This window comes from Perissodus microlepis, chromosome 12 (genome assembly GCF_051167445.1).
Source record: "Perissodus microlepis isolate ML-2025 ecotype Zambia chromosome 12, ASM5116744v1, whole genome shotgun sequence".
Classification (NCBI taxonomy): Eukaryota; Metazoa; Chordata; class Actinopteri; order Cichliformes; family Cichlidae; genus Perissodus; species Perissodus microlepis.
This window is the reverse complement of record NC_140472.1, coordinates 18,578,851-18,604,287: the sequence shown is the minus strand read 5'-3', so window position 1 is coordinate 18,604,287 and position 25,437 is coordinate 18,578,851. Positions and strand designations below refer to the sequence as shown.

At 40.1% G+C, this 25,437-nt stretch overlaps 2 protein-coding genes and 1 long non-coding RNA gene across 3 annotated transcripts; 2 read left to right on the top strand and 1 right to left on the bottom strand.

Moving 5' to 3' along the window:
- The first annotated feature begins 3,127 nt into the window (after nucleotides 1–3,127).
- Nucleotides 3,128–9,860, top strand: slc6a4b (solute carrier family 6 member 4b). Its single transcript, XM_084947178.1, has 13 exons — nucleotides 3,128–3,379; nucleotides 3,843–3,977; nucleotides 4,071–4,290; nucleotides 4,434–4,572; nucleotides 4,703–4,837; nucleotides 5,793–5,896; nucleotides 6,576–6,703; nucleotides 6,811–6,923; nucleotides 7,081–7,212; nucleotides 7,417–7,516; nucleotides 7,626–7,726; nucleotides 8,240–8,407; nucleotides 8,504–9,860. The coding sequence occupies exons 1-13, from the start codon at nucleotides 3,178–3,180 to the stop codon at nucleotides 8,582–8,584; spliced, it is 1,758 nt and encodes a 585-aa protein (XP_084803304.1). The 5' UTR covers nucleotides 3,128–3,177; the 3' UTR covers nucleotides 8,585–9,860.
- Nucleotides 9,861–12,554: 2,694 nt separating this feature from the next.
- LOC146376141 (uncharacterized) lies at nucleotides 12,555–14,636 on the top strand. Its single transcript, XR_014801828.1, has 2 exons — nucleotides 12,555–12,749; nucleotides 12,961–14,636. It is a non-coding gene; the product is annotated as an uncharacterized LOC146376141 (long non-coding RNA).
- Nucleotides 14,637–14,956: 320 nt separating this feature from the next.
- Nucleotides 14,957–24,720, bottom strand: ankrd13a (ankyrin repeat domain 13A). The gene is made up of 15 exons (XM_084946699.1): nucleotides 24,223–24,720; nucleotides 23,024–23,159; nucleotides 22,606–22,730; nucleotides 22,472–22,517; nucleotides 22,007–22,150; nucleotides 21,725–21,914; nucleotides 20,043–20,109; nucleotides 19,873–19,954; nucleotides 18,239–18,300; nucleotides 18,021–18,151; nucleotides 17,768–17,925; nucleotides 17,509–17,637; nucleotides 17,231–17,391; nucleotides 17,066–17,130; nucleotides 14,957–16,804 (listed from the first exon to the last, which is right to left on the bottom strand). The coding sequence occupies exons 1-15, from the start codon at nucleotides 24,328–24,330 to the stop codon at nucleotides 16,606–16,608; spliced, it is 1,803 nt and encodes a 600-aa protein (XP_084802825.1). The 5' UTR covers nucleotides 24,331–24,720; the 3' UTR covers nucleotides 14,957–16,605.
- Nucleotides 24,721–25,437: the final 717 nt, after the last annotated feature.

Sequence of the window (25,437 nt, the reverse complement as noted above, 5' to 3'; positions counted from 1 at the left end):
ACGCTGCGCTCCCTCCGGGAACGGGTCAGAACCAGGGGAGAGAAATAAATGTTCACCGAAAGACAGCTTTCTAGCCTTAAAATCGGAGTGGACTATATTATTTACGGATACAACCCGTATGGATACAACGTATTACAAACGCTCTTTAGTTACAAGAAATCTTAGCGACAATCTGACTCAAGGATAGTAAAAAATAATTTGGTTTAACCGAGATTTTAGATGAAATCTATTACTGAAATTAAGACATGACTAAAACATATCAGAGCTTCGTGTTTGCGTAAATTTATCAGATGGGGAAATCTTTTGTCCTTACGCCATCTTGTGGTCAAAATGTAGAAGAACGGTTAAATTAAGATACCAAACAAAACTAAACTAAAATTTAATTAAATTCTGGGTAAAAATTATTATATAAAAATCAGTTATTAACATAATAAACAAATAAAATAAAATAAAATTCGTTGATTAACCGTAACTACTAAAATAATAACTAACTAACTAACTAACTAAATTAATGAATAAATAAATAAAAACAAAAGGGGCAAAAGAGAATAAAAAGAAATAAAATAAAATATATATGAAGATCCATTCTTCCCCTCATACTGCTCTACTACATGTCAAACCAGATATGACTCTTGATTATTTAAATTAAATTAAAAATAAAAAAGCTTGAAAAACTGCGTCCTTCTGCAACAGAAAATCCCCACAAAGAGTTATAACTCACACTGTCCAGAAGATGGCGACTGTGTAATATATATTTATACCCAGTGATTAGAAGAAAAAGAACCAGCAGGTCCATATGGATCACCATTTTTCACCTTTTATTTAAATTTTGCACTTACTTTATTTTTTTCTCATAGCATCCAACTCAGAACACATTAGAGAAACCTGCAAAGTGAGTTGGAGAACCACAATAGACTTGAGTGAACTATAGAGTGGGAGATCTTAAGGCCATGAGTCCAGCCACGCCTGGAGGACTGAGCTGTCAGGTGAATCAGGTGGTGAAAGGATGGAGTGATAACACAAGATGACAGACTGAGGGGACTGAGGGGTGCAGGGTTGGGCCCCTTTCTCCCCCCACGCTGTTTTTCCTCACAAGCATCCTCTTTAACCCAGGATTCCCCGGCTGGGGTGACTCACACCTTTAGTTAATGTCAGGTAATAGGATGTCGTGTTAAGTGTCATAACAGGACTTCTGCCTGAGTAAACGGCACAGCACACCAAACTCCTCACCAACTATCCTCTGCCTAATTAGCAATGTTTGTCTTTAGACCACAGCTCAACGCACACAAACATCAACACTCCACATTTATTTGCAGCCTTTTAGCGTAATGCTGTTCTGTATAGGAAGAAAAATGTATTTAAAAAATGGACAGGTTCCTATGAATCACAACAAGGTGCAAGTGGACAGGTCAAATAACAAATAACAGGGGTTGCAATAAAACTTGATTTAAATACATTTCGATGTAAATATACAAAACAGATGAAAAAGGTTAAATTTAGGGACTTCGTTATTTTCTAAATGACAACAACTCAAAGGAATTTTAAACCACACCAACACCAGCTTTAGAAATAACAATGCTGTGTCATACAGGCCTCTTTGCCTGTCAGCAGAGCCTCTGGCAGAAGCCAACATGCACATGTCGATGCGTGATTAGAGTCGACGTGCTCTAACAGACACCAGGGCATGTGAGGGAGGCTCCTGTCAGTCTGATGCTCTTCTGCACATGTATGCCAATGCAGATTGACAGGTTTGTATGTCTGAGAAGGCCAGTAATGTATGGTTTGTTGCTATGTTATTGGCCCTCAGGGGCCCCTACACCTCGGCTGGATAACCACAGCCTTTCCCTCCCAGCTTTTCCCCATCCTAGCTCTGACAATAATATTATCACTTGTATTATAACTTTCTCTGCCTCTCCCTCTCTGTCTATTACCCGGAGAGGCGCTAACTTGAAGGGGAAATAATCTATATTCTTCTTTGCTTCTCCTTTGATGTCCATTTAGCAGGAAAGGGCCAAAACAACAGTTATTAAACAATCCTTCTGCACAGCACGTTGCCCCAGCTTCAGGTGGGGAAGCTGGGCAGTAAACCATGTGACACCAGGCCAGACAGTGTGGCTGCAACTTGGTTCTTAAGTGACAATTTTATGATATTACTGGATGTCTCCTGTCCTATCCTGTGTCATATCCATTTCCCAAAGTAACTTCATTTGATGCACTCTCTCCGCTCACAGACCTACATGACCATGGCTCTCTGACTATCCAGTTAGTAGCCTTTTCAAACTACTCAGTGTTAAAAGCGGTAGATTTGATTACAAGTTCATTTTATTAGGTTTCCCTAATCAGTGCAGTTAAGCTACTGTGATTCTATTTTGCTGTCTTCACCAAACTATATGATGCCACAGGACCAGCAAACCAAGATGGTCCAAGGTGCTGTTTATGGCTTTCTGTATTAAATCTGTGGAAGTTCAAACTGACCGACTGCACACTAGTTAAAATTACTGTTACACTGTGTCAGAAGCCTGTTGTTTGATTTAATCTTTCACTCATGTTTCAGCTGTAAGATGTTGAAATCAATTTTCCTTGGCCTTTTTGCAAAAATAAAGACACTGATACCCCCAGAAAATGAGGATCATAATGTACCAATTCATCCAAATTCAGTCTTTATATTCTAAAGTTTGAGTTTCAGGCGACAACAAATTCTAGTTCATATTGATAAAAAGAGAAAATATGAGGTTGCAGAGTTTTGAATTTAGATGGTGTGATGTGCAAGAGATGACTTACACAGCGAAACTTCAACATTCACTTTACTGCACATCATGATGCGTTCAGGGGAAAGGAGTTAAAAAAAATGCGAGTAAAGCTGCAATCCCATCAGTCTTTGCTGCTGGTGAAATTCAACCGTGTTCAAAGACAGGCCTCTCGCCTTTAAAGTGAGTTATCGCATTGATCAACTCTAGCATCGTCGCTTTAGAGTCTGTAAATCATCCTGGACGTTTTAGTTGAAAGACGGTTAAAAAGTGAGGGTAGGATTTCTACTAACAGGTATCCCCAAGTGTAGCACCAACAACTCCTCCCACTCGGCCCTGTCATCATCACAGGAGAAGCATCCTCCTCTCTGAGGAGCTGTTCCTCTGCCTGACTTTTCACAGTCCGGTGCCCCGACAGGACTCAGCGGTCATGGCCGGCAGTCTGACCCACCACAGCTCCCCGAACCCCGGCTATAGCACCAACAACGCGGTCCCGGTGCCGGTCATCACGCAGACGGAGTCCCGAGACAAATGGAGCAAAAAGATGGATTTTCTCCTGTCTGTGATTGGCTTTGCTGTGGACCTTGGGAATGTTTGGAGGTTTCCGTACATATGCTATCAAAACGGTGGCGGTAAGTAGGCTAAAGGTTTAAAAGCAGGTCGATCCATAAGTTAGGATGTGCGGACTTTGTTTGTAAAACTTGTTCTGTCTTCAAATGATTTTGATCTCACAGTTTCTGCTCGAAAAAGATGACAGCAGAAACTGTCCATGGTGCTGAAGAGAGCACCCATCCGTTAGAAACTCAATTAAAAAGTCTTTGAAATGCATTTGGTCTTTGTTTATAATTTAAAAAAAAAAAAAAAGACCATAACAAGTTCGTATTAAGATAAGATTTTTAGGTCAGGGGACAAAAACTAGGAAAAGAATCACAGGACTATGTGGACAATTCTTTCTTTGCCTGCTCTAACAAGTGGGTCAGTTTCACTTAAATCATGCAGATTGACTCTTTAAGCTGGGATGGGAACCAAAATCAGGTTTAAGTTAGTGTTTTTTTGGCATTTACAAATGTCCTCAGATGTCATCTCTCTGTGCAGGTGCTTTCCTTATTCCCTACATTTTGATGGCCATCTTTGGTGGTGTTCCGCTCTTCTACATGGAGCTGGCACTGGGACAGTTTCACAGAACCGGAGCCATATCAATATGGAAACACATCTGTCCCATTTTCAAAGGTGAGGCCCGAGCTGCTCGACAGATCATGTGGGGACAAAACATATTTGTTATTTGCAGCTACAAAGCTCATTTCATCTTCTGGTGTGTTTCAGGTATAGGATACGCCATCTGCATCATCGCTCTGTATGTGTCCTTCTACTACAACACCATCATCGCCTGGGCCCTCTTCTACTTCTATTCCTCGTTCTCCAGCATCTTGCCTTGGACTAACTGCGACAATGTGTGGAACACCCCCGACTGCACCAACTATTTTGGTATGGACAACATCACCTGGACAAATGCCTCCAGGTCTCCGGCAGAGGAATTTTACACGTAAGTGCATGTAAGTGTGAGTAGCAAAAACCACATAGGTACACGGCTGTGCGGGAATCCTTGACACAGTCAAGCTGGTGGTTTTGTTTGGGAAATATGATCGTGTTGCTGAAAACGTGATGTTCTATGTTTTGTTTCAACAGGAGGAATGTTCTTGAGATCCACAAGTCATCTGGGCTGAGAGATGTTGGTGGGGTTCGCTGGCAGCTCATGCTTTGCCTTTTTCTCATTTTCACCATAGTGTACTTCAGCCTGTGGAAGGGCGTGAAGACTTCAGGGAAGGTAGTTTTTGCTATCGCTTTACTGCCACAACAATGGATGTTCTTTGCTTGAATCACAGATTTTGTCTTAGATTTCTGGTTCTCTTACACCTTTGTTTCCGACTCTGATATATCGCCTTCCTCTGCACCAGGTAGTGTGGGTGACCGCCACATTGCCCTATATTGTGCTTTTTATCCTGCTCATTCGAGGCGCCACTCTGCCAGGAGCCTGGAGAGGTGTGGTGTTTTATCTCAAACCACAGTGGGGAAAGCTGCTGGAGACCAGTGTGAGTTGAAGCTGGGGAACCAGCTGGTTTGTTATAAATTATATTATTATTTAAAGTTAAAAACAAACAAACAAATGCTGTTAATTTAAACGATCCATAAAACCCTTGTTCTATGAGAATACCTTTTCAGTTACCTGTAGGCTCATTTTACATGTGTAAAAATTAAGTAAATAAAAGAATAATTTATTTTCACCGATGTGAGAAGAATCAATGCAGCCACTTTTTAGAGCAGCATTTTATCTATAGCAGGGTCATTTTTTTGAGTGTACAGTTTTTGCTAATATGAAAAAATTGCTTATATCCTCTTAGAACTTTCACACTTAGCAGGTCCTGGTGAAATGACTCAAATAAGTTGATATTCTTGATCATTTTAACCAACACTGAGGAGAAATCCTGATGCATATTTAACTTGTTAAAATGATGACACTCAGACATGCAGCACAGCTGGATCTTCCAAATATTCATTTAATTCTACCCACTAGTCCTCTGAGAATCAGCCTGTATTTCTTTTCTATCTATCGCGCCTTCTCATCTTCCTTCTTAGCTCGCTGCTGTTGTTTGCAAAACATGTGTGAGTGCTTTGGTTAGAAGAGAATATGGATGAGATGAAATGAGATGCATAAATAAGCCACAGAGCAGGATAATAAGATGCATAATTGGTTTAGATTTTCTGCCATTAACAAAAGCCTCCCTTTCTGTCTCCCTCCCCGATATCCAACGCTGTCCTCTTCTTTTTAATGCCGAATGCGAGCTGCTCTTCAGATCTCCCTGCGTACAGCTGTGCGCCCACTGTACCACTGACACACAACCAATCTCTGCTTGGCAAAATAAAATAAAATAAAAAAAAAACAAGAAAAATTAGATGGTGTTAAATCAGTGACAATTTATTTTAATACTCTTAAATACCATAATAATCTACAGCATCCCAGAGCATTTTTGCCTCTGTGTTTTGTAGGTGTGGGTGGACGCTGCTGCTCAGATATTCTTTTCTCTGGGCCCAGGGTTCGGGGTCCTCTTGGCTCTTTCAAGCTACAACTCTTTCACAAACAACTGCTATCGGTAAGATCCCTCAGTGCCTGCTGACATATGAGACACTGAGTCATTGTCTGAAACTGTGGTTGTGGCTTAAACAGCATTTTGGCAAGTAAAGACCGATGCTCTGGGTGAAATGCTGAAACCATTGCATGAGTGAAAACACATCTCCTTTTGAGCGTTATGTTTGATTTTAACGACAAGCTTTGGAAACATTATCCCCGTAACGCCTAGCGTGTCACATTTGATACGCTATTTGATACTATTTGAGTTTTTGAGATTTCTGCGTTGACGGTGTGATTTTCTTTTACCTCAGAAAAAAATGTGATAAATTGCACAATACAATTTTAAGCAATAAATTGCCAAAATAAAAAAATAAACCAATTTTTTAAAAAGCTGAACATAGTGTGATACAAATTAAAACTCAAATATGCAAATTCTAGTTTTAATTTCTCCATGGGTAATTAATGTATTCTTTATTATCTGTTAATTGTAGGTTATTTATTCTATACTTTATAAGCAAACAGTATCTTGTCGGCTTGTTGGGTGTGTGTGAGCGAAAAGCATTGAAGTGTCTCAGAAATGTGACAGTTTTAAGAAGTTTGTAAAGAAAACCAGGTGAAATGCTGAAAATGTCATTTCTGCCTCCGTCTGCAAACAGACCTGTTGTTTAAGTTAAATGACTGCGCTGCTTCCTCCTCTGCAGCGACGCCATCGTGACCAGCTTGGTAAACTGTCTGACCAGCTTTGTGTCGGGCTTCGTCATCTTTACGGTGCTGGGCTACATGGCAGAGATGAGGCAAGTGGAGGTTGAGGATGTAGCCAGAGACAAAGGTCAGCAGGCAAAACAGTAAAACATTGTTTTAAATAAAATGTATTATAACTATTATAATTACAGATACTCACTCCCATCTGTTCATGTTCATTTCTGTGCTTTTAAGGACCGAGCCTACTCTTCATCACCTACCCAGAGGCCATTGCAAACATGATGGGCTCGACCTTTTTCGCGATCATCTTCTTTGTGATGATGATCACACTGGGACTGGACAGCACGGTACGAGATGAGAAACCTAGAAGTATTCAGTGCATGATGATTACTACCACAGATTCAAATTCATAAATTCAGTGAAATATTTCTTATTTCATGAACTTCAAACATCCTTACACTTCTCTACATTTCTAATGATAACAGCTGTCTCTGTGTGCTTCAGTTTGGAGGGCTGGAGGCGATCATCACTGCTGTGTTGGATGAATATCCAGATCAGTTCTATCACAGACGGGAACTTTTTGTTCTGTGCTTGGTGGTTGTCTGTTTTTTAGGCTCTCTGAGCACCCTTACCAATGTAAGTTACTCGTGTTTTATATCCTCATCAAACCCGAGAGAGCAAAAAGCATCGCTTCAATATTTTAAAACAATTACCTTCAATTATAATTAATGCTCTGGATACATTGTAGCAAATTGGAGTAGTGCTATCTACTGTCTGCTGCTCAAATGAGGGGAAATGAGTGCTGACTGATGATCAATGATTGTAAAATCTTACTGGCAGGGTGGTGCCTACGTGGTGAAGCTGCTGGAGGAGTTTGGAGTTGGAAGCTCAATTATTGCAGTGGGTTTCCTTGAGGCTATTGCAGTTTCCTGGTTCTATGGTAAAAAAAAAAAAAAAAAGAAGAAGTCTATTGACTAGTTTTCTGTTTCTTTTATCACCAGTATAAGTTGGTGACCTATAATGGATTGTATTATTTTTGCTGATTTCAGGAATCCATCGATTTAGCAATGACGTTCAGGCTATGCTTGGGAAAGCCCCGGGACTGTTCTGGAAAGTGTGCTGGGTTGCTATCAGTCCTGCGTTTCTGGCGGTGAGAGATACTCTGAACACCCAAAGGTTCAGTCTTAACATCAGCGGTTATGCTGTATAAAAACCACAAGATCTTTTAGTTATCTTCACTCATTGTAAATACTTTAACACATAGTTCTTTGGGTCAAATGAGCATCATCCAGTTAAGCCACTCAGAGATCAGTGAGCTGTAGCAGACAAGGATATGAGAGAAAGCTCATTGCAGGATCAAAAGACAGCTTCAGCAGTGGCCTTTAAAGTTGAAGAGAGCAGACAGTTCAGTGCCCCCTCTGTAGATTAAATTCTTCTCTCTGTGAAGTAGCTTCCTTAAATATTTCTAACATGCACACAGACATATGCTGTTTGATACCCTAATCTCTTATTTGCATCCACCTATAAGGTTGTTGTCCTGATGACATTTTAGAATTAGAAATCTACACCAATAAGACTTCTTTTACATATTTTTAAATAATGGACTCAGTACAGGTCATATATTAACATATATGGAAATGCTGCGTATCCCATATCTTCTCAGTATATCATTGTGAGCTCCCTGCTGAAAGCACCACCCCTCGCACTGTTTGATTACAAGTACCCGGACTGGAGCATCATAGTCGGCTACATTGTTGGCTTATCATCCTTCATTTGGGTCCCGATCTACATGGTCTACAAGCTGGTGTGGACCCCTGGTTCCCTCAAACAGGTCGGTGGATGCGTGCAAAGTCCTGAAACTGTTTCTGATGCATTTTCTTCTAATCTAACCTCTGCTTCGTTTGCACGGGTCCCTTGTTTTCCACAGAGATTGGCCGTGTGTCTGAGGCCCGAGAGGACAATACCAGACATCCACGCTGAGAACCTCAACATGGCCACTGTACCATAGAGAGATAAACATCTCTGTGTGCTTTTAGATTGCCATTAAAACCACAGTTGTAGGTTTGTTTATGGCTGAACCTAAACATGATCTAACATTATGACTGATTACCAGTTAATGGTGTTGAACTCTCACTGCGTATGTACACTCTGTATAAAGGTAAATGCTGCTAAATTTTTAATTTTGAGAGGATTTGAGATAGCAATACTCATATCTCTGCCCTACGTGTGTGTGTGTGTGTGTGTGTGTGAGAGAGAGAAACAGAAACGATAGAGAGAGAGCGATTCAGACCTGCGTCACCAGGATAGTTTAGAGTTTTCTCGTTTTGCTTTCTTGTGGTTGTACAAGTTAAGTGGTAAAATCTGTGGTCTCTTTTCATCTTATAAAGATAGATGATGCCAAGGAACATGGGAATATTTGCATGGGAACATTCCTATATTTTATGTACGTTGTTGCTTTGCATGCTCAGCTTTACTAACAGTGGGATCATCAGTGTTGCAGTTGTAGCAGCAGTGAGGCTATCATAGTTAATCTCGGTTGAGTGAGTAATTTCGTGTTATTTACAACCAAAACCTGAGGTAAATAACAAAAGAGTGTATTACAGTGTATTTGATGTATTTTGTATTTAGACAGTAGGTCTGTAATACAGTGCTTGCATAGGATTTTAAAGGCAGCAGCTTGAAGAAGTAAAAGTTGAAAAAGTTGTTTTTTCCCTACTAGTGTTTGCAGTGGAGGTAAGTGAGACTCTCAGACAAAGACCGTGTTAAAAGTGTAATCTTCTTATCATAACTGTGAGTGTATGTTTCACAGTTAAAGTAGACACTAATACAATATGTAAAAGAATCTCATGATTAATTTAAATGAGACTGTTGAATATTTTCTGGTCTTCGTCTGATAGCTTCATTTAACACCAGGTAGCCTGTCTTGCCTTAATTTGAATACATGCTATACTGTATTTGCAAAAATTGGAAAGGTTGTATTGATATCTATGGATTCTGTGCCTCTCCAGACAATGTTTCCACTTTCTAATTTGAGACTGTTCAAATGTTTGTTTGCTTGTTTGTTTGTGTTTTGCATATAAATAGTAGCTCTGTTTTAGTGTTACCTTATCTGAAATGCTTTAACCTTTATTTACAATTAGGGAACGATGTGATGCCCGAGGTTGATGATTGTTCTGTGCTTTCTGTTCTCTTCGGTGTGGTTTCTGTAGACATGTGTGTGTAAATGAATTATAGCATAAATGGCGTATTTTATCGTTTGTACTCCTTTTCAATTGAACAGATTAAATGTGACAAAAGGAAGAAAAACACTGCATAAGATTTATGGCGGTTAAATTCCGTTATTTATATCAAACACCCTGTGCTTTTCCTGAACTGTAATTTCCACATGATGATCTTCGTGTCTTTGTAATGGCTGTTGGCTGTCATTGTTCACCTCTATTAGATATTCTAATTAACAAGCTAATTTGAAACATCCACAATCCATCCACATATGGGGGAATAGAGCAGCTTAAACCTTCTGATCTCCTCAGGCCCTCACACTGACACAGACACACATGTACAATTTCTGCTAACGCTACCCTTCAGAGTTTTATCTGAGCACGGCTCCATCATGTCAAGGCTGACAGGTATGAAAATATACGAGAGTGGGAAGTGGTTTTGAAACATTTGATTCCCCAATGAGCTGCTGGGTGATGGACGTGCAGATCAAAGCCCTTTTGTGTCAGTGACTGCTATTGAAGTAGAGAACAGGCAAGCACAGGAGACACATAAAAGAGGCAACGCTAAATAGGTGGTTCTCCCCTGCTTGATATGGACAGCTTTAGAAACAGTATACATGGAAAGAATTACTGCACGAACACACTGTTAAACCCTCCAGTTAATGCTAATAATTCTAACAAGGGGTGAATAATAGAAATAAAGGAATAACATTCATTCATCCCATGTGCAGGCAGTTAGACTTGACTGTACTCTTCTCTGACTTGTAGGTGTCCATTGTACATGTCTGTAGTTTCTAGTTGCTGATTTAACCAGTGGTGACACAAAATACATCTGACAGTTGTAAGAGATTCAACAACAAAGGGACTGATACTGGGTATTATGCTTTTCTACCCTCGATTAGCCTAAGCATTTTAAGCTAAGACTACAGGTAGTCTAAAGAAGCTGAGGACTAAACCACCAACCTTGTGACTATAGGCAACACGTGTTATCTCCTGAGCCATCTATTTGTTGGGTTTTTGTTTAAAGACAAGAAGCAAAATCAACACAGGAGACAAAAGATAACAAACCTTAAAACTAAACAGGAAGTAAACAAAGGAGGCTGAAAAATACATGAATATTCACAAATACGACAGAAGGAAACATAGTTAACATGGACACATGAGGACTGAACATAAAGTCAGAGATGAGGGAACACTGCAGGACAAAGACATAAACACAGAGAAACAGATAGGGAAACCACGATGATCAGAACTACTACTATACATGAAACAAATACATGAAAGAAAACACAGGATGAAAAACTGAAAGTTATCACTGTGGAGTTATAAGAAAAAAATGGACTCAAACACTCAAAGATGCCACAAGAAATAAAGCTTGTAATCTACTAGAATAAGGAATGCAAAACTTCAAACACTTGTATTAACAATAAAAGGAATGAAAACTCCCAAAATAACCAAAATCCTCAGGCGGCGACCTCCCTAGCTCATTTACTTCTGATTCCATCCCCTTCCAGAGGGTCCTTTCACTTGCCCCTGATATTCACAGATGTCTGAGGTGATCCTAACTGCAGCAGATGGTCTGATGACACTTGGAGGTCTAACTGTTAAGCAACTCAACTGACTGATCATCTAATTTACTGCTGAATTAAAAAATACTTTCCACTGATTAAACTAAAATTTAATTTAATTCGGTTTCTATATTGCTAAGTCATGTCAGCCGTTATCTGAAGACACTTTGCATCGTACTAAAAAACCTTTAAAAAAACACACAATAATGATTTGATAATGATGAGTCCTTTTATATTTTTGTGTTAAGCTTAAGGTCATAACTTTATGATTTTAAATGCCTTCCATTACAATACAATTTCTGGCTTCATGCTATTATGAAATGCTGTCTTGTTGTGATAAATGTATCCAGGAAGCCTTCGATTTTACATTCAGGTCACCGTGACTGACATTTCTTAACACTCATTATGCCTTTCTAGCATGTAATCAACAGCTGTACGAGTTTGCAATGGTGTGCACTTGTCTATAAACGATGAGATTATACCCCAGTCACGCAGAGTAATTATATTAAAATATAACTTCAAGGAGCTCAACCTTTCTAACGAGCCTTCTTTGCTCTTTGACATTTCAGAAACTGAGAGTGTGAGAGACACCACACGACTGTTTTATGTTGCGGAGAAGAGAAAAGAGTTTATACACTTTGTATTTCCACCATCCTGAAGCTTTCAGTGTCAGAGCTGCTGAGAGAGTCTACAGTTAGCTCAGCTTACTAGGCTGAGATGAATAATCTCTCAGTCTCATAGTTGAGCTGTAACCAGTCAAAGGGGTATTCCACGAAGCGTGTTCATCAAACTCAAAATTTTAAAAACAAGCTCAGAGTTGTTAATTTAATCCACTTTCGGGAATAGGGCCTAGGGGAGACTCGGACAATATGTTCACACACAAGGCAACAAAGGGCGAGGGAGTTGGTGGGGACACAGCTGTAGACACCTACATTACGTGTGAAAGATAAAAAGACTGAGAAAAGACTGAAGGAACAGAATAGGAAAGACTGTGGGGAGGATCTTCATCAATATGAAAAGCTCTCAAACGTATTAAAAAACAATTCAAAGTCCAAAATGCATGCCCTCCTTCGTCTTTTCCAAAGACGTCCAGCTGAATTCTTTGCCGGGCCCATTCCGGACCCCGGGCCTTTTGTTTGACACCCTTGTTCTGGACAGTTTCACGATACAATAATCCGACGGCGTTAGGACCCAGATCCTATAGCGGAAGAAGAAACCCCTCGCTGTCATCCTCATCCTCATCATCCTCCTCCATCCTCCACTGCTAAGATGCTGCATCTTCTCACACAAGCTGCAGTAATGTGCTTTAATGCGCTGGTTATCGCTCAGCCCGACGACTACAGGGTGGCCGAGAGAGCTTATGTGGTCCTGCAGAAGCAGAATTTAGGTGAGAACAAATGTGAGGCCCGTGGAGGGGCCGTTCAATGATCCCGACATCCAGGTGTAAGGTTTAAGGTGTTTATTTCTCTTTAGTCTCCAGCGACCACAACTATATACTGCAACAGAAACCTTTAAACCAGTGTAACCAGTTAACCCGTCGCGCTTGTCTGCCCGTTAGTCTGTTTTTATTGGCTGTGCTCGTGTTTTTGTCCTTATAGTCACACTGGGGAGTGTCCTGGCGGTGGTGCTGGTGCTGATGATCATTATGGCTGTCTGCGTCTACAAACCGCTGTCTCGTCGTTGAAATCTGGAGGACATATGAACCGAGAGACAATCCTGTTCTGTCTGCAAAGTTACACCCGCTCTGTTGCCGTAACCGTGTGCAGATGGGAACCGACCGAGGGAAAAGCAGCTGCCAAAAAGCCCAGTGTGCGCAGTTAGTTTATAAACACAGATCAGGCGTAACTTTATGAGCACTGATGGTGAATAACAGTGATTATGTCTTCATCATGGCACCTGTTGGTGAGTGTGGGCTATATTAGGGTGCAAGTAATCATTATGTCCTCAAATTTGGTGTGTTAGAAGCAGGAAAATGTGCAAGCATAGGTGTTTGAGTGAGTTTGAGGGCCACTTTGTGATAGCCAACTCTACTGAACATCTCCAGAATTGCGGGTCTCTTGGGCTCTTCCCGGTGTACGGTGGTCAGTTTCTATCAGAAGTGGTCCAAGCATGGAGGCTCACTGATGTACGTTGAGAGTAACGGCTGGCCAACTTGGCCCAATGCAACATTTTCAGCAATTTGAACTACTGTAGCTCAAATCGCACCTTCAGGGGGCTAGTGGAGTCCATGCTTCGATGGTTCAAGGCTGTTTTGGTAGGAAAAGAAGGACTAACGCAGTATTAGACAGGTGGCCATAATGCTATGCCTGATCAGTGTATCTTTAGTGTTTTTAATTTATCTTGATCTCAGGTCAGTTATTAATATAATTTAAAGTGAACACAGATACAGTGGAGATCAAACATCTGAGACTGGGCCTCATGTTTCCAGCAGAAAACTGCTTTGCCACTATCACCTGTGTCATCTTCAGGTGATAGTGGCAAAAGAAACGGAATCACATTTTATGACTAGACAAAGATCGCAGATTAAAACTTTCCAGAAATCGCTCCATCTAAACTTCCCTGTTCACTGTCACTTAAAAGCAACTCCATCACAGATAAGGAAATTTCTAAATAAAAAGTAGAAGAATAAAAAGTGCAGTTGAAATAACCACGTCTAGTCTGGTCTCAGAGGAGGAGTGGTGGTCTCTTGGGTTGGGTAGGTGTGTAAATGTGAGATTTGTGTCAGTAGCACAAGGGTATATGCAGAGAGAGAGAAGGATAACAGTGCATTAAACCCAAAGTGCTCTGGAGATGGATACTTGTACTGAGTTGACTCCACCCTGACCAAGGAGAACCACTGGTTTCATCAGAGACATCCTTCACCCTTCTGGTTTTGGAGAATATTATTACTGCTAAGGAGCCAACACACCAGGCTTGCAGGAACTACTTGAAGATTATACACATCACAAGAAACTCCTTGAATCATTTGCTATTAGCCGTTATCATTTTCAAATAGGGGGTAGATATTCTGAAATTCAGATTCATTTTTAAGGCTTTTTGGCTCCACTGCGTATTAGTTTATGTAAAATTGCTTTTGTAAATAGAATGAGACAAAACGGATTTAAAATGCTCACCTAATGACACAAGTAGTAATCTGGGCCTGTATTTTATAAAAAGAGAGCACCATGTGTTATTTACTTGGGTTTCAAAGCTGGAAATTTTGTGATTGGTTGTACTTTTTGTTTGATGAAAAGAAAAAGTTCTGCAAGCATTAAACTTTGAGATTAAAAAGTGAGAGCGAGTTGTCATTGCTGTCTTTGTTTTGATCTGGTCATGACTGAACCTCATGTGCAGGATAAAATCAAACTGTAAATGGACTGGTTCTTATTTAGTGCTTTGTTACTCTGCGCACTCAAAGCACTTTCATACAGCTCGCCTCATTCACTCATTCATACAAGCACTTCCTTCTATGCTTTTTCTACGCAAGTACTTTCTATCTAAGACTCACACTCTGATGCATCGGCGTGGTCATCAGTCCATCACAGGGTTCACACATAGAGACAGGCAACTATTCATGGTCACACACACCACATTAAAAAAAAAAAAAGCATGCAGTAATGGAAATAAAGTGCTTTTATTTCACAACATTTTGAAAACTGACACATTCTCTGAAACTTTCAACACATTATAAAAAACCTTACAGCTCAAATGGCGCACTGCAAAGATTTTCATTAAATTAACTAAAGCTACCATTTTCAAATTTGACTTTTCAGCAGTTTGGCAACTTGATCTTTACAGTTAGTAGCTGTTCAGCTGAAGCTTCTGATGCAGTCAGTCGCGCAGACCTCTGAAAGTAGTTGGTTGTCAGTAAAAATAATCGACAGTGGTTAATGAGTGTTACTCGGCATCACACAGCTGAGACACCTTGTTTTTCAAACTACAAAATTTTAAAGAAACTCATTTAAACAGTTTAGTCTGAGTTGCACTGCATATAAATTTTGCCACGCTTCAGCTCCACCACGTGTTATCAGAGTGAAGCAATCCTTGGCACATGCTGAAGAGAAGAAAAGGAAAAAAAAAAATCAAACCCCAACGTACGGCGCTCATGCTTGACCTCAGGGTCTGTGCTGCTTTCCTTCTTCCGCACAGAGGTGTTGAGTTGTTCGTGGATACAAAATGTAGACTGCCCTTTGGAACTACTGCTTCCCAGCTGCATGACTATTATAAATCCACAGACAGACTGGTCTTTGCTATTGCATTTCTGAATTGAGGTGAAGTTGCTCAGTGAGAGTTTACAAAAAAAAAAAAAAAAAAAAAGGAAAAAAAAAGAGAAGTCAATTTTCAGCAGAAGCTCAAGACAGGAAAGGAAAGTCAACCACCCCCCTTTATCCTTTTTGCAAAGAGATACTACACCATGCGGCTAATTTCAAATTTCTTTCAAAGCAACATGCTCTACTCCATCTGTAGAGTGTACATTCACAAAGTACAAGAAGACACATTTACATATGAACATCTGACTCAAACCCAACAAACCTTTCCAACTTAACACTGGCATAGTGTTCTTATAGAACGATATGCTAGAGTGGTACCATATCAAAATCTTTTACCTGGCTAACTTCTGTCAGTTTTACAGCTGATTAACAAAGTTATTCCAAAGCAAAGGAAAAAAAGCAAAACAAAACCGCAAACCCTGAGTTTTCTGCTTTTCGGTGAGTCCAATATCCTCAACCAAGTGACTATGTAGGGAGACTTTACAATGACAGCACTGCTGTGTTTGTTTGCCGGGGCCACGAATATCACATTTGTGTGCCGACACTATATGAAGTCACCTTTGAGCAGTCAGTCAAACTTTTTTTGTTCACAGAACCACGTTACACTGACTCAACCCTCACCCGAGACAACAGTGACAGAAATACCTGCAAGTTGCCGCTGTGAGTCTGAACTGAAACAAAGAAACTGAATAAATAAAAAGTAGAACCCATCCAGAGTGATCTCAAACAGTCCAGGAAAGAAGCGTGACGATGGAGACACTATACTGAGATAGAAATATACAAAAAAAGAGTATACTCTTACCAAAATACCTTTTGAAAAATATTGGATACAGACAGTTTGATTTTGGCTGTGTAAGAATTATCTGTTGTAGAAAGAGATCTGCAGTTGCATAGTTGATGAGAGTGGTTAGGAAGGAAAACTGAGGTGTGGTGGTTGCTTTCTGGATCAGCAGAATTTGTATTATTAATATTTATATTTCCCTCTTATTCCCTTTATTTCTCTGTGAGCGAAAGCTGCAATATCCTCTCCAGCTCCTCTTCCTCTTGTTTCCTCATTCTCTCTTCTTCCTCTTGAGCTCTTGCAGAAAGCTCCATTGCTAGACGCAGGTCTGAATCAGGGCTAGAGGCAGAGGCAGAGCTGGGAGGGCTGGAGGTGTCTCTATAATCCACCAGCACTCCCTCTGGGATACTCCTAGAAGGTCAACAGAATAAAACTGAGATTCACCTTTTTTCCTGTTGCCTTTACTGATGCTTACAGGCAGCGAGGCAGAACATCATCCTCACAGGTGGACACTGAACAGACTTAAGGTGCACAGAATAAATATGTGATAAAGTTTGACTAAAAACACTACAAAACCAACCATGTGAATCCCTAGGCCTCCTAAGCTGCAAGCACCTTCTATTAAAACATTCAGTAACAGAGTTACTTGTAACACTGTTAATCTGTTCCTACCTGTCACTCTGGTTAATCGGCATTACATCAGCGAAGTCCCCATCAACATTATCCCAGAGCCCCTCCTACAAACACACAAACACCAGGGGAAGTTACAGTCTTCAGCATGTGGGGGGAAAAAAATTGCATGAAAAAGAAGTTTGTGTCAGTGACGATTGCTCTGACCTGGCCTGTGCCTTGACGAGACTCCAGGAGACTCTGATGGATGGCGTACTGTAAGAGCTCCTCATCGTTATTGGACACAGGCATGTGGCGGCTTCCCCCGCGACGGTGATAACTCGCAGGCACCTCAAACACCGAGGGACACACCTGGAAAGGAGGTGGTGCTGGGTAGGGTGGATAAAAAAAAAAAAAAACCCCAAAAAAACAGCAGTTGAGCAGTTTAAAATGACAATCGTGCAGTTTGTGTTTAAATATTCTGGATAAACCATCAGCCTTCCAACCTGCTGCTTCATCGTCTCCTGTGGATGTTGGTGTGGCTGCTGCTGATGTGTTCGCTTCCTCCTCAGTGCTGCATTTATTTACACTACCAAAGGTAATCTTGGCATTAAGCACATGAAACAGGGGAATCTCTGAAAGAGAGGGCCACATGAGATACCAAAGTGACAACAGAAAGGGTATCAGAGTGCTACTGCAAATCCAAAATTTCTAGTGAAAAAAAAATAACAATAAATAAATAAAAATCATAAAACAGCAAAATACCTATTTTAACAGGAAATCCAGGAGGGAATTTCAGGGTTACAAAGTCTCGTAGTCTTGCAAAATGGGAACTTGTGCGAGCCATGAGGTCGATAATGGGGGTTACCTGCTCCACCAGGGAGAGGGGATGGTCCTCGCTCATCCACAATGTTCCTTTGAATCTGCGTGAGAGGAGATTGCAGATAAAGTAAAACATTAAATTCCACAATACAACTAGGAAAATGAGTGGACTTGAGTTCAGAACACTTGAAATTACTTCTGTGTTCGAATGCTCAGTTCAATAGGACGGCCGATGTCTCGTTTCACAAGGTCAAAGTCGGGATCAAAGTATTCCTCTGGAGTGATCGCAGTGGGATTGTTGGCAGTTGCATATTCGAGAGTCAGGTCCTACAGAATGATGAAGTCGCAAAAAATAAGCAGGTGCATGGCAACAAAATGTATCACGTTTACAAAAATGCTGAAGGAACAACTTACTCCTTGCGCATTTATGTGCTGCTCCACAGTCCCCAGCAGAGACTCCAGGATGTTTCTTTCACCTTTGGAAAGAACAAAAACAAAAGAAAAGCAGCCAATCAGCACTCAGATTCAGTTCTGTTATGAGTGTAAAGAAAAGTTGACTATAACAACATTCAAACCACTTCCCTGACATTTTGAACTGGCAGCAGATTTCATGTTGTTTTGAAAGGCATCAACAATTAAACTTTATTATTACTATTATTTTATTTCGCTGACACTTTGGGTCCTTTGGGTTAGTGGATGGGGCATCCATGGATCTGCCTCAATTAGTCAGGGATACATGTCAGAGAGGACGACCCTGCCAGTGTTGGTGCTGGTGTTTAGGTGAGTGATACAAGGCAAAATAATAGCCACATTAATACCAGAGCGCTACAAAGCGAGATCAATTGGTCAAGCTTAAAGTTGGAGTTTTTTGTGTGACAAGAGCAGCTCTCGTTTTACCTGGCTAAATCACCATGGTAACTTGTGCTGAATGAATAATCTTGTGGGGCAAAGGTTATGTTTAGAGTTTCAGTTTAAAATATACCACGACTTCATTGATTCTTTTTTCTCCTCCCGAAGGGTAGGTGTATGCATTTGGTTCTTTTTTAGTGTGTGTTTGTTAGCATTCTTATCAAGATATCTTTTTCTTGAGCTGATGTCATTTTGGTTAAAAAAAAAAAAAAATCAGGTCAAGGTCACACCAAGTGTGAAAAATTAATTGTAAAAACTTTATATTACCCACAATTTTTATAGATCATCTTCAAACTTCACATAAGTACCTAGATTGGCTTCACCTTCATTCTTAGCACCAAAGGCTAAAGTTCACTGTGAAAAACGCATTCCAAGGAACCTGTCAAAATATACTCTTAGACTATATCATGAGAGTAATAACATCACATGAAAGGGCATGGAGGGAGGTATGAACCAAATACGACACGCTATGATGTCACAATGACACCATAACAGGCTGAAAACAGTGTGCTGTAATAAAGACATCATAAAACATTGAAGTTTAGTGTAGCCCTCGCCCTGCAGAAGGAGATCTCCCTGAGTGCTCTTGTTTACAGCTTGTTTTCTCCACTGGGAGGATGGGGGAATTTTATACGTGGAAGTTAAGTTATTAAGCCCTACCTTACTGATATAATGAAAGAAGCAAAGCTGTAAAATCACAGCAGGTCCCTTAAAATTTGCATATATTGTTTTGGCGATGCAGAAGACGTATAAATGTTTTTATGCTTGCTTCCAATCTGCTGATAAGTCTCCTTTACACTGCAGGAATTGCAGCTGCTAGAACACACAACAAACACCAAAAATGTTTATTAAATTAATACAACTTTGATCCACTGACAAATTAAAGAAATTTCCATGTCTGCTTTATTTGTCTGTGCAGAGCCTGAAGCAGAAAGTCTGGCTTAACAGATCCGTTATCGTCAACTAGGTTCTAGGTTTTGTGAGCCAGCTAACACAAAGAAAGCCTGGCTGTGTTGAGCTTCTTTCAAAGGATACTTAATACTTAATGCTGTCACTGATCAGTTCATTTAAACTATATGTTGAACCCCCCCAAAAGCAAACAAAAACAATATATATACTGAAATACTTAAAAACTGTACTTTTTATCCTGGCTTTCTCCTCGTCTGTAAGATGCTCCGTCCGTGTCCTGATTACCACATTCACATTGTTCACACTGAAAACCTGAGAAAATGACAAAAATACAATGTCAGGTAATAAAACCAGCACATTTTATAAACACATTTTGGTTTGATTTATAACTTCTCTATACCTTCGCTTCAAATCCATTGACTACTTCAGTTTTATCAGCTCTCCAGCCCCAAATGCCAGACTTAGTCCTGTAGGAAAAACACAAAACAAAAGACTGGTATATTTCCAGAAAACATAAATCATCATAATAGAAGAGATCCATCGTTGTTCTTTAGATTCAAATACATTCACAATCCAACAGTACAACAGCAACTACTAATGTAAGGATAGCTGAAATAAGAAGCCGTCTGTCACCTGTGTCATCATCATTGTGATAACATTTACTCTAGCTGGATGTTGAATAAACAAAAAAAAAAAAAAGTACTAAAGATAAATATAAATATTGCATTTAGATGCTACAGATTCCAGAAGGACAGACATGAAAAATCTTGAATATCTCATGTAATAATTCCATAATAACTGAATATACTGTATAATAGAGAATCATCTACCCTGCTATTTTAACATGTTAGATTCTGGTTTGACATGTTAATTTTGAAAAAATTAAGAATATTCCATGTATGGCCTCAATAAAGTATTTATTATCTTATACTACTGGAAATGTCATCCATAGATCAGAGGTGGTGGTCATTAACTCTAATGGGTTACACAGTAACCTGGCTCAGGCAGTGATTCCACTGAAACAAGATGCCATGAGAAGCCAACTCTGGTGAAGTAGCATAGCTTTGGAGTAGGGCTGGGCTATATCATACCGTTCACGGTAATACCGGTGTAATTTTGGGCAACGATAGGAAAATGAAATATCGCGATAGAATATGGGTCAAACGCGCATGCGCAGTGCCTATGTTTACATACGCACATGGCGGCGACGCAGAATGAGAAGAGCTAAAGTGGATCGTTAAATGAAACAGATGAACCAGAATTGGTTTGTAAAAACGGTGCAACTTCAGTGGTGTGGAACTGGTTAAGCTTTCGTCCGTCAGATACACAACAAAGCACTATTTTTGGTAGAGCATGCTAGCGGGCCGTCGTTATTACCGTGTTGTTTGGAAAATACGGCACACTTAAAATCAATCCTTTGATTTTTCTGAAAACCGACAGAGCCCCTTATAATCCCGTGTGCCTTATGTATGAATTCTGATTGTGTTTACTGACCTCGAAACGATTTTATGTCGTACACGGCGCTCGAAAATCTGTCAAATGTTTCAGTACGACTTTGCTAAGCTACGAACCCGCACCGCTTGATGGATTGTCGGAGCATTAGGGCTATATTAGGCAGGCGCCTCGCGGAGTGATACGTACTGTGCTTCAACATAATATTACCGTATTGTGTGTGTACAACCTCTTTTTAAGTTTTGTGGATATTATACATGGTTATGCTGAGGACATGTCGGCCAATTTCCACTGGAAATGCCTTTTGGTTAAACTGTCAGCAAGGAATTTGCACTGTTACATTTTTATATAACTTTAATGCACATAAAAAACAGCTGCTTGTTTAAGTGAAAATACATTGATGAGGTTTTTTGTACTAATAAAGTTGTGGAGTTGTAAAGTATTTTGTCTAGTGTCAATTATATCGTCAGTTATATCGTTATCGCAAATTTTCAAATGTATATCGTGATAAATATTTTTGGTCATATTGCCCTGCTCTACTTTGGAGTTCTGTCGCAGCTTATCAAACAAATTTAGATCCATTCCTGACATGAGGAAAAACAGGAACAAGGAAGAATAAATGCCTCTTACCTCTCAAAAGCAATATCCTTTGTGTCCAAGTAGGTGTTGACAATAGGAGTCGTCAACCTTTTTGCAACTTCCTGCTCAGCTGGCTGCATTGACTCTAACGTCACATCCTCCATTTCTTGGGATATGTTGAAGCGTTCGACATCCACGACTTCATCATCGTGGTTCACCTCCATCAGCTCTGCAAATGAATCTGCCGACACGCAGACAGGGAGTCGCTTAGACCATTTTAACCAAAACAGCAGCAAAGAAAACTCGTCTGTGTGAGGGAGTGTAAACACATGCCATCTCCTCTGAAGATGTAGCTTCTACGCCCTCTGATCCAGGTCATGTTCTCAAAGCCTAGAAGAGTAACATCCACTCGCAGCGAGGCGCCGCTTTTCCAGATGCGGCAAACATCACTCGGACAAACCCGGGACACGAGAGGAACTGCGAAACAACAGGATACAGAAACAAAAAGCATCCATACGTGAAAAACACCACTTAAGCAAACAAATACTTCACCTGCCATCAGGCATGTATGTGGTTTTTCCTGTGTGACCTGATGAAGCCGCACAGGAAAAGTGTCAATCTTTAAAAATAGACTGCTGCCTTAAATAAAACAAACTTTTAAAACCATCCCTCTTTTGCATACTGGATTTCTGATAAACTAGCTGTTTTTGCATGAACATAATACTATTTATACACTTGTCTACTTTAAAAATCTACTTAAAAAAATATATTTCCACTCACAAAAAAAAAAGAACTTACTCCAACTGGTGAATTCCCATTTCATCTCCATATAGAAGTCTGGAGACTAGAAAGGGCAAAAGAAATGTTATAAATGTTTCCAGGCACACTTACAAATGATGAAAAGCAAAAGGGAAAAATATATGAAGTCACACCACTCGGATCTTTGACAGCAGCTCAGGCACTCCTCCCAGGGCAGTGGAGGCTTTGAGGTAGTCTCTGCGTTGAAGCACTAACTGAACCATCTCTGGATCTCCTGTGCTGACTGCTTCCTGCAGCACTGCCCATAGAAAGTCAAGCAGAAACAAACCACTAAACCTTTTAATGCAACAGCATCCGTTTCCTCTGAGAAATGATTAACCATTAAAAACCTCAGCAATGAAATTAAAGACCAAAGAAACCATTTTACTGCTGTTGTAGGAGTTGATATTCTTGGATAAGTATATTTACAAGAAACCTCATCAACAGCAGATGACGGGTAGGGTTATAGACAGCAGGGATCGAAAATGAACCAACAAACCAATCCAAATCCTAGCCCTCCTTGTCTGTTATGTAGCTAGCTTTGTAACAAACCTGTCCAATTATTGGCATTTTCTTTAGTCACTTGACCGCCATGTCTCAGCAGGATTCTCACTGACTCCAGGTGCCCGAGTGATACAGCCAGGTGCAGAGGTGTTCGGCCTCTGGGATCCACAGCCTCGATGTCATTCTGAAAAATAATAAGGTGCCTGTTTAGATTAAATACTACCGAGCTGACATAACAACCTCCAAGCGATTACTATAACCAGTGCAGTCAACAACATGCAATTTGGTCATGGCTAATAATGATATAAAACTGCTGGAGTCAGTACAGAGGAATCATAATAATTGTATAGTTTGGATGTATAAGCCCAACAAGGGCTGAAAATTAGGAACAGCTATAAACTCTTTGTGTGCCACATCAGTTTCATGCTCTGTCAACTATGTCAAACTGCATTGTCCATTTTAAGTAAATAAAATACACTCTCAAGCACGTATTGAGGTAATTATCGGCGTAGGGATGGGAATCTAGAGCTTATACTATTCATCGGATTATCATAAACCCCCCAAAACATCGAATCGTTTCACGACACATGGCATGTTTTTCCAAAAGTTGCAGATTGCACAACAGTGACACCAGACTCGTGATAGCGGCACTTTTTACACACCTGAGTCACATGCAAGCTTTTTTCCCCCTACACTTTGTCCAAGCAGTGAAAATGAAACTGTGTGTTGACAGTGAAAACCAATCTGACCTATAAAGAAAATCAATAATGGCATTTGTATCAATAAACTCTTATCAATACCCATCCCTAACACTGCTTATTGTTTGAGCTACTGGATATCTCCATTTTGAAGCCAAATAGCAATGCCGAGTTACTGTAGGTAGTGCAAAATAAACAACAAATCTATGCATGCGAGTGATAAAACACGTACTGCTGTCTGTTAATCAGTGTATTTGAGGAATCCAGTGAAATGGGACAGAAGCTTACATTTTAACTGGAAACAAGCTACCAGTCTGTACCGGAAGACTTTTGTTTTTTTTTGTCTTTTAAAGCTTTCAAACTTATAGATGCGTAAAAAGCTGCGCTACTCAGTGTCATGTGTATGTGGCTGCCTGCGGAGCATCTGTAAACACCACTGGCCTTCTTTAACTGCCTGCCTGCGGAAATTCAGCAGCTCACTCCTGGCTTAGTCCGGCTAGCTGAGTATTGGTGCCAAGGTTACCAACCTCTCCAGTGGTTTTAACCAACCTGCGTTGATGTTAATAGCTGCTCCAGCTTCCTGTAGTCATTCTCCCACACTGCGGAATGTAGGGGAAACTTCACCCTGATGTCTTCGCTAATGTTAGCCATGGACATCTTCCTCTTTCTTTCAGTGCAACGTTAGCCACCCTCTAACAACTGGAGCCATGAGAAAAGCTGGGACAGCCACAGTAGTTACGCCAAAAAGCTTTGATCCATGCCTTTAATGTCTGACAGCAGCGTCGAAGTAATAACCAATCCGGTGACCAACTTTCCCCCCCAAGCCTTCCCCTAAATAAAACTTTTGAACAAGGAAGTGCCAGGAGTAGTTCCCAGCAACGACAGGGGTGTTTTATATAGAAACAGACTCGCAGTCCATTAAATATCGCCAGATTAAGGTAACCTAACGGTCAATTTTAAAGCGATACCTTCTTTATATAGGGTTTACAAAAAATCATTTAGGCTAAAAACAAATGAAACTGCACTCGTAGATAAAATCATCGCCTTAAAAAAATAATAGACAGTTCCAGTCTGGAAGCAACCATTTAGCATGTCGACGTGGGGGTTGCAGAACCTTCATTGTTAGTACTATGACTAAATAAAGTGATTTCTATATTGTCTAACTTTGGTTCCCATAATTTGAATTCTTGAAATGTAGCGCTGCTATATCGTGCAGACATCAGCTAAGCAAACCATGTAAATTCCCAGAAAGTTAATTGTCCTATTGTGCCCTATAACATTGAAATGGGATTGGCAATATTACGTTTTGAGGGAGGGGGTGGATGCGGGTTAAAAATCTAAATCTGTACCGCCAGGTTATAATGTACATAACTACGCCTGCTAAATTTAAAGATAGTATATAACGTTGTATGTATCCGGCCTATTGTTTTAAACTTCACAAATCAATATTAATTAAAAACTCATCTGTCTCAGTTACGTTCGGTGCCTTTTTCTGCTCTACGGAGTCAAATTTTAATACATGATTTAATACACATGACTGTTTTCATATCTTGTATCTGGGTTGGTCACTTGCCGTTTTTGTTTTTTTTAATCTAAAATTGCGTCAGTGTTAAAGATGTACAAAGCGCGATTTACAAGGCTGTCGGTAGGTGAACATTTATGGAGATTAATTTAAGACATAAAAAATACTACAGTGTACTCCAAGGTGAGTAGATCAAACTCACCTCTTTAAGGGAAAATTAAAACCCTGATTTTAATCTGTCA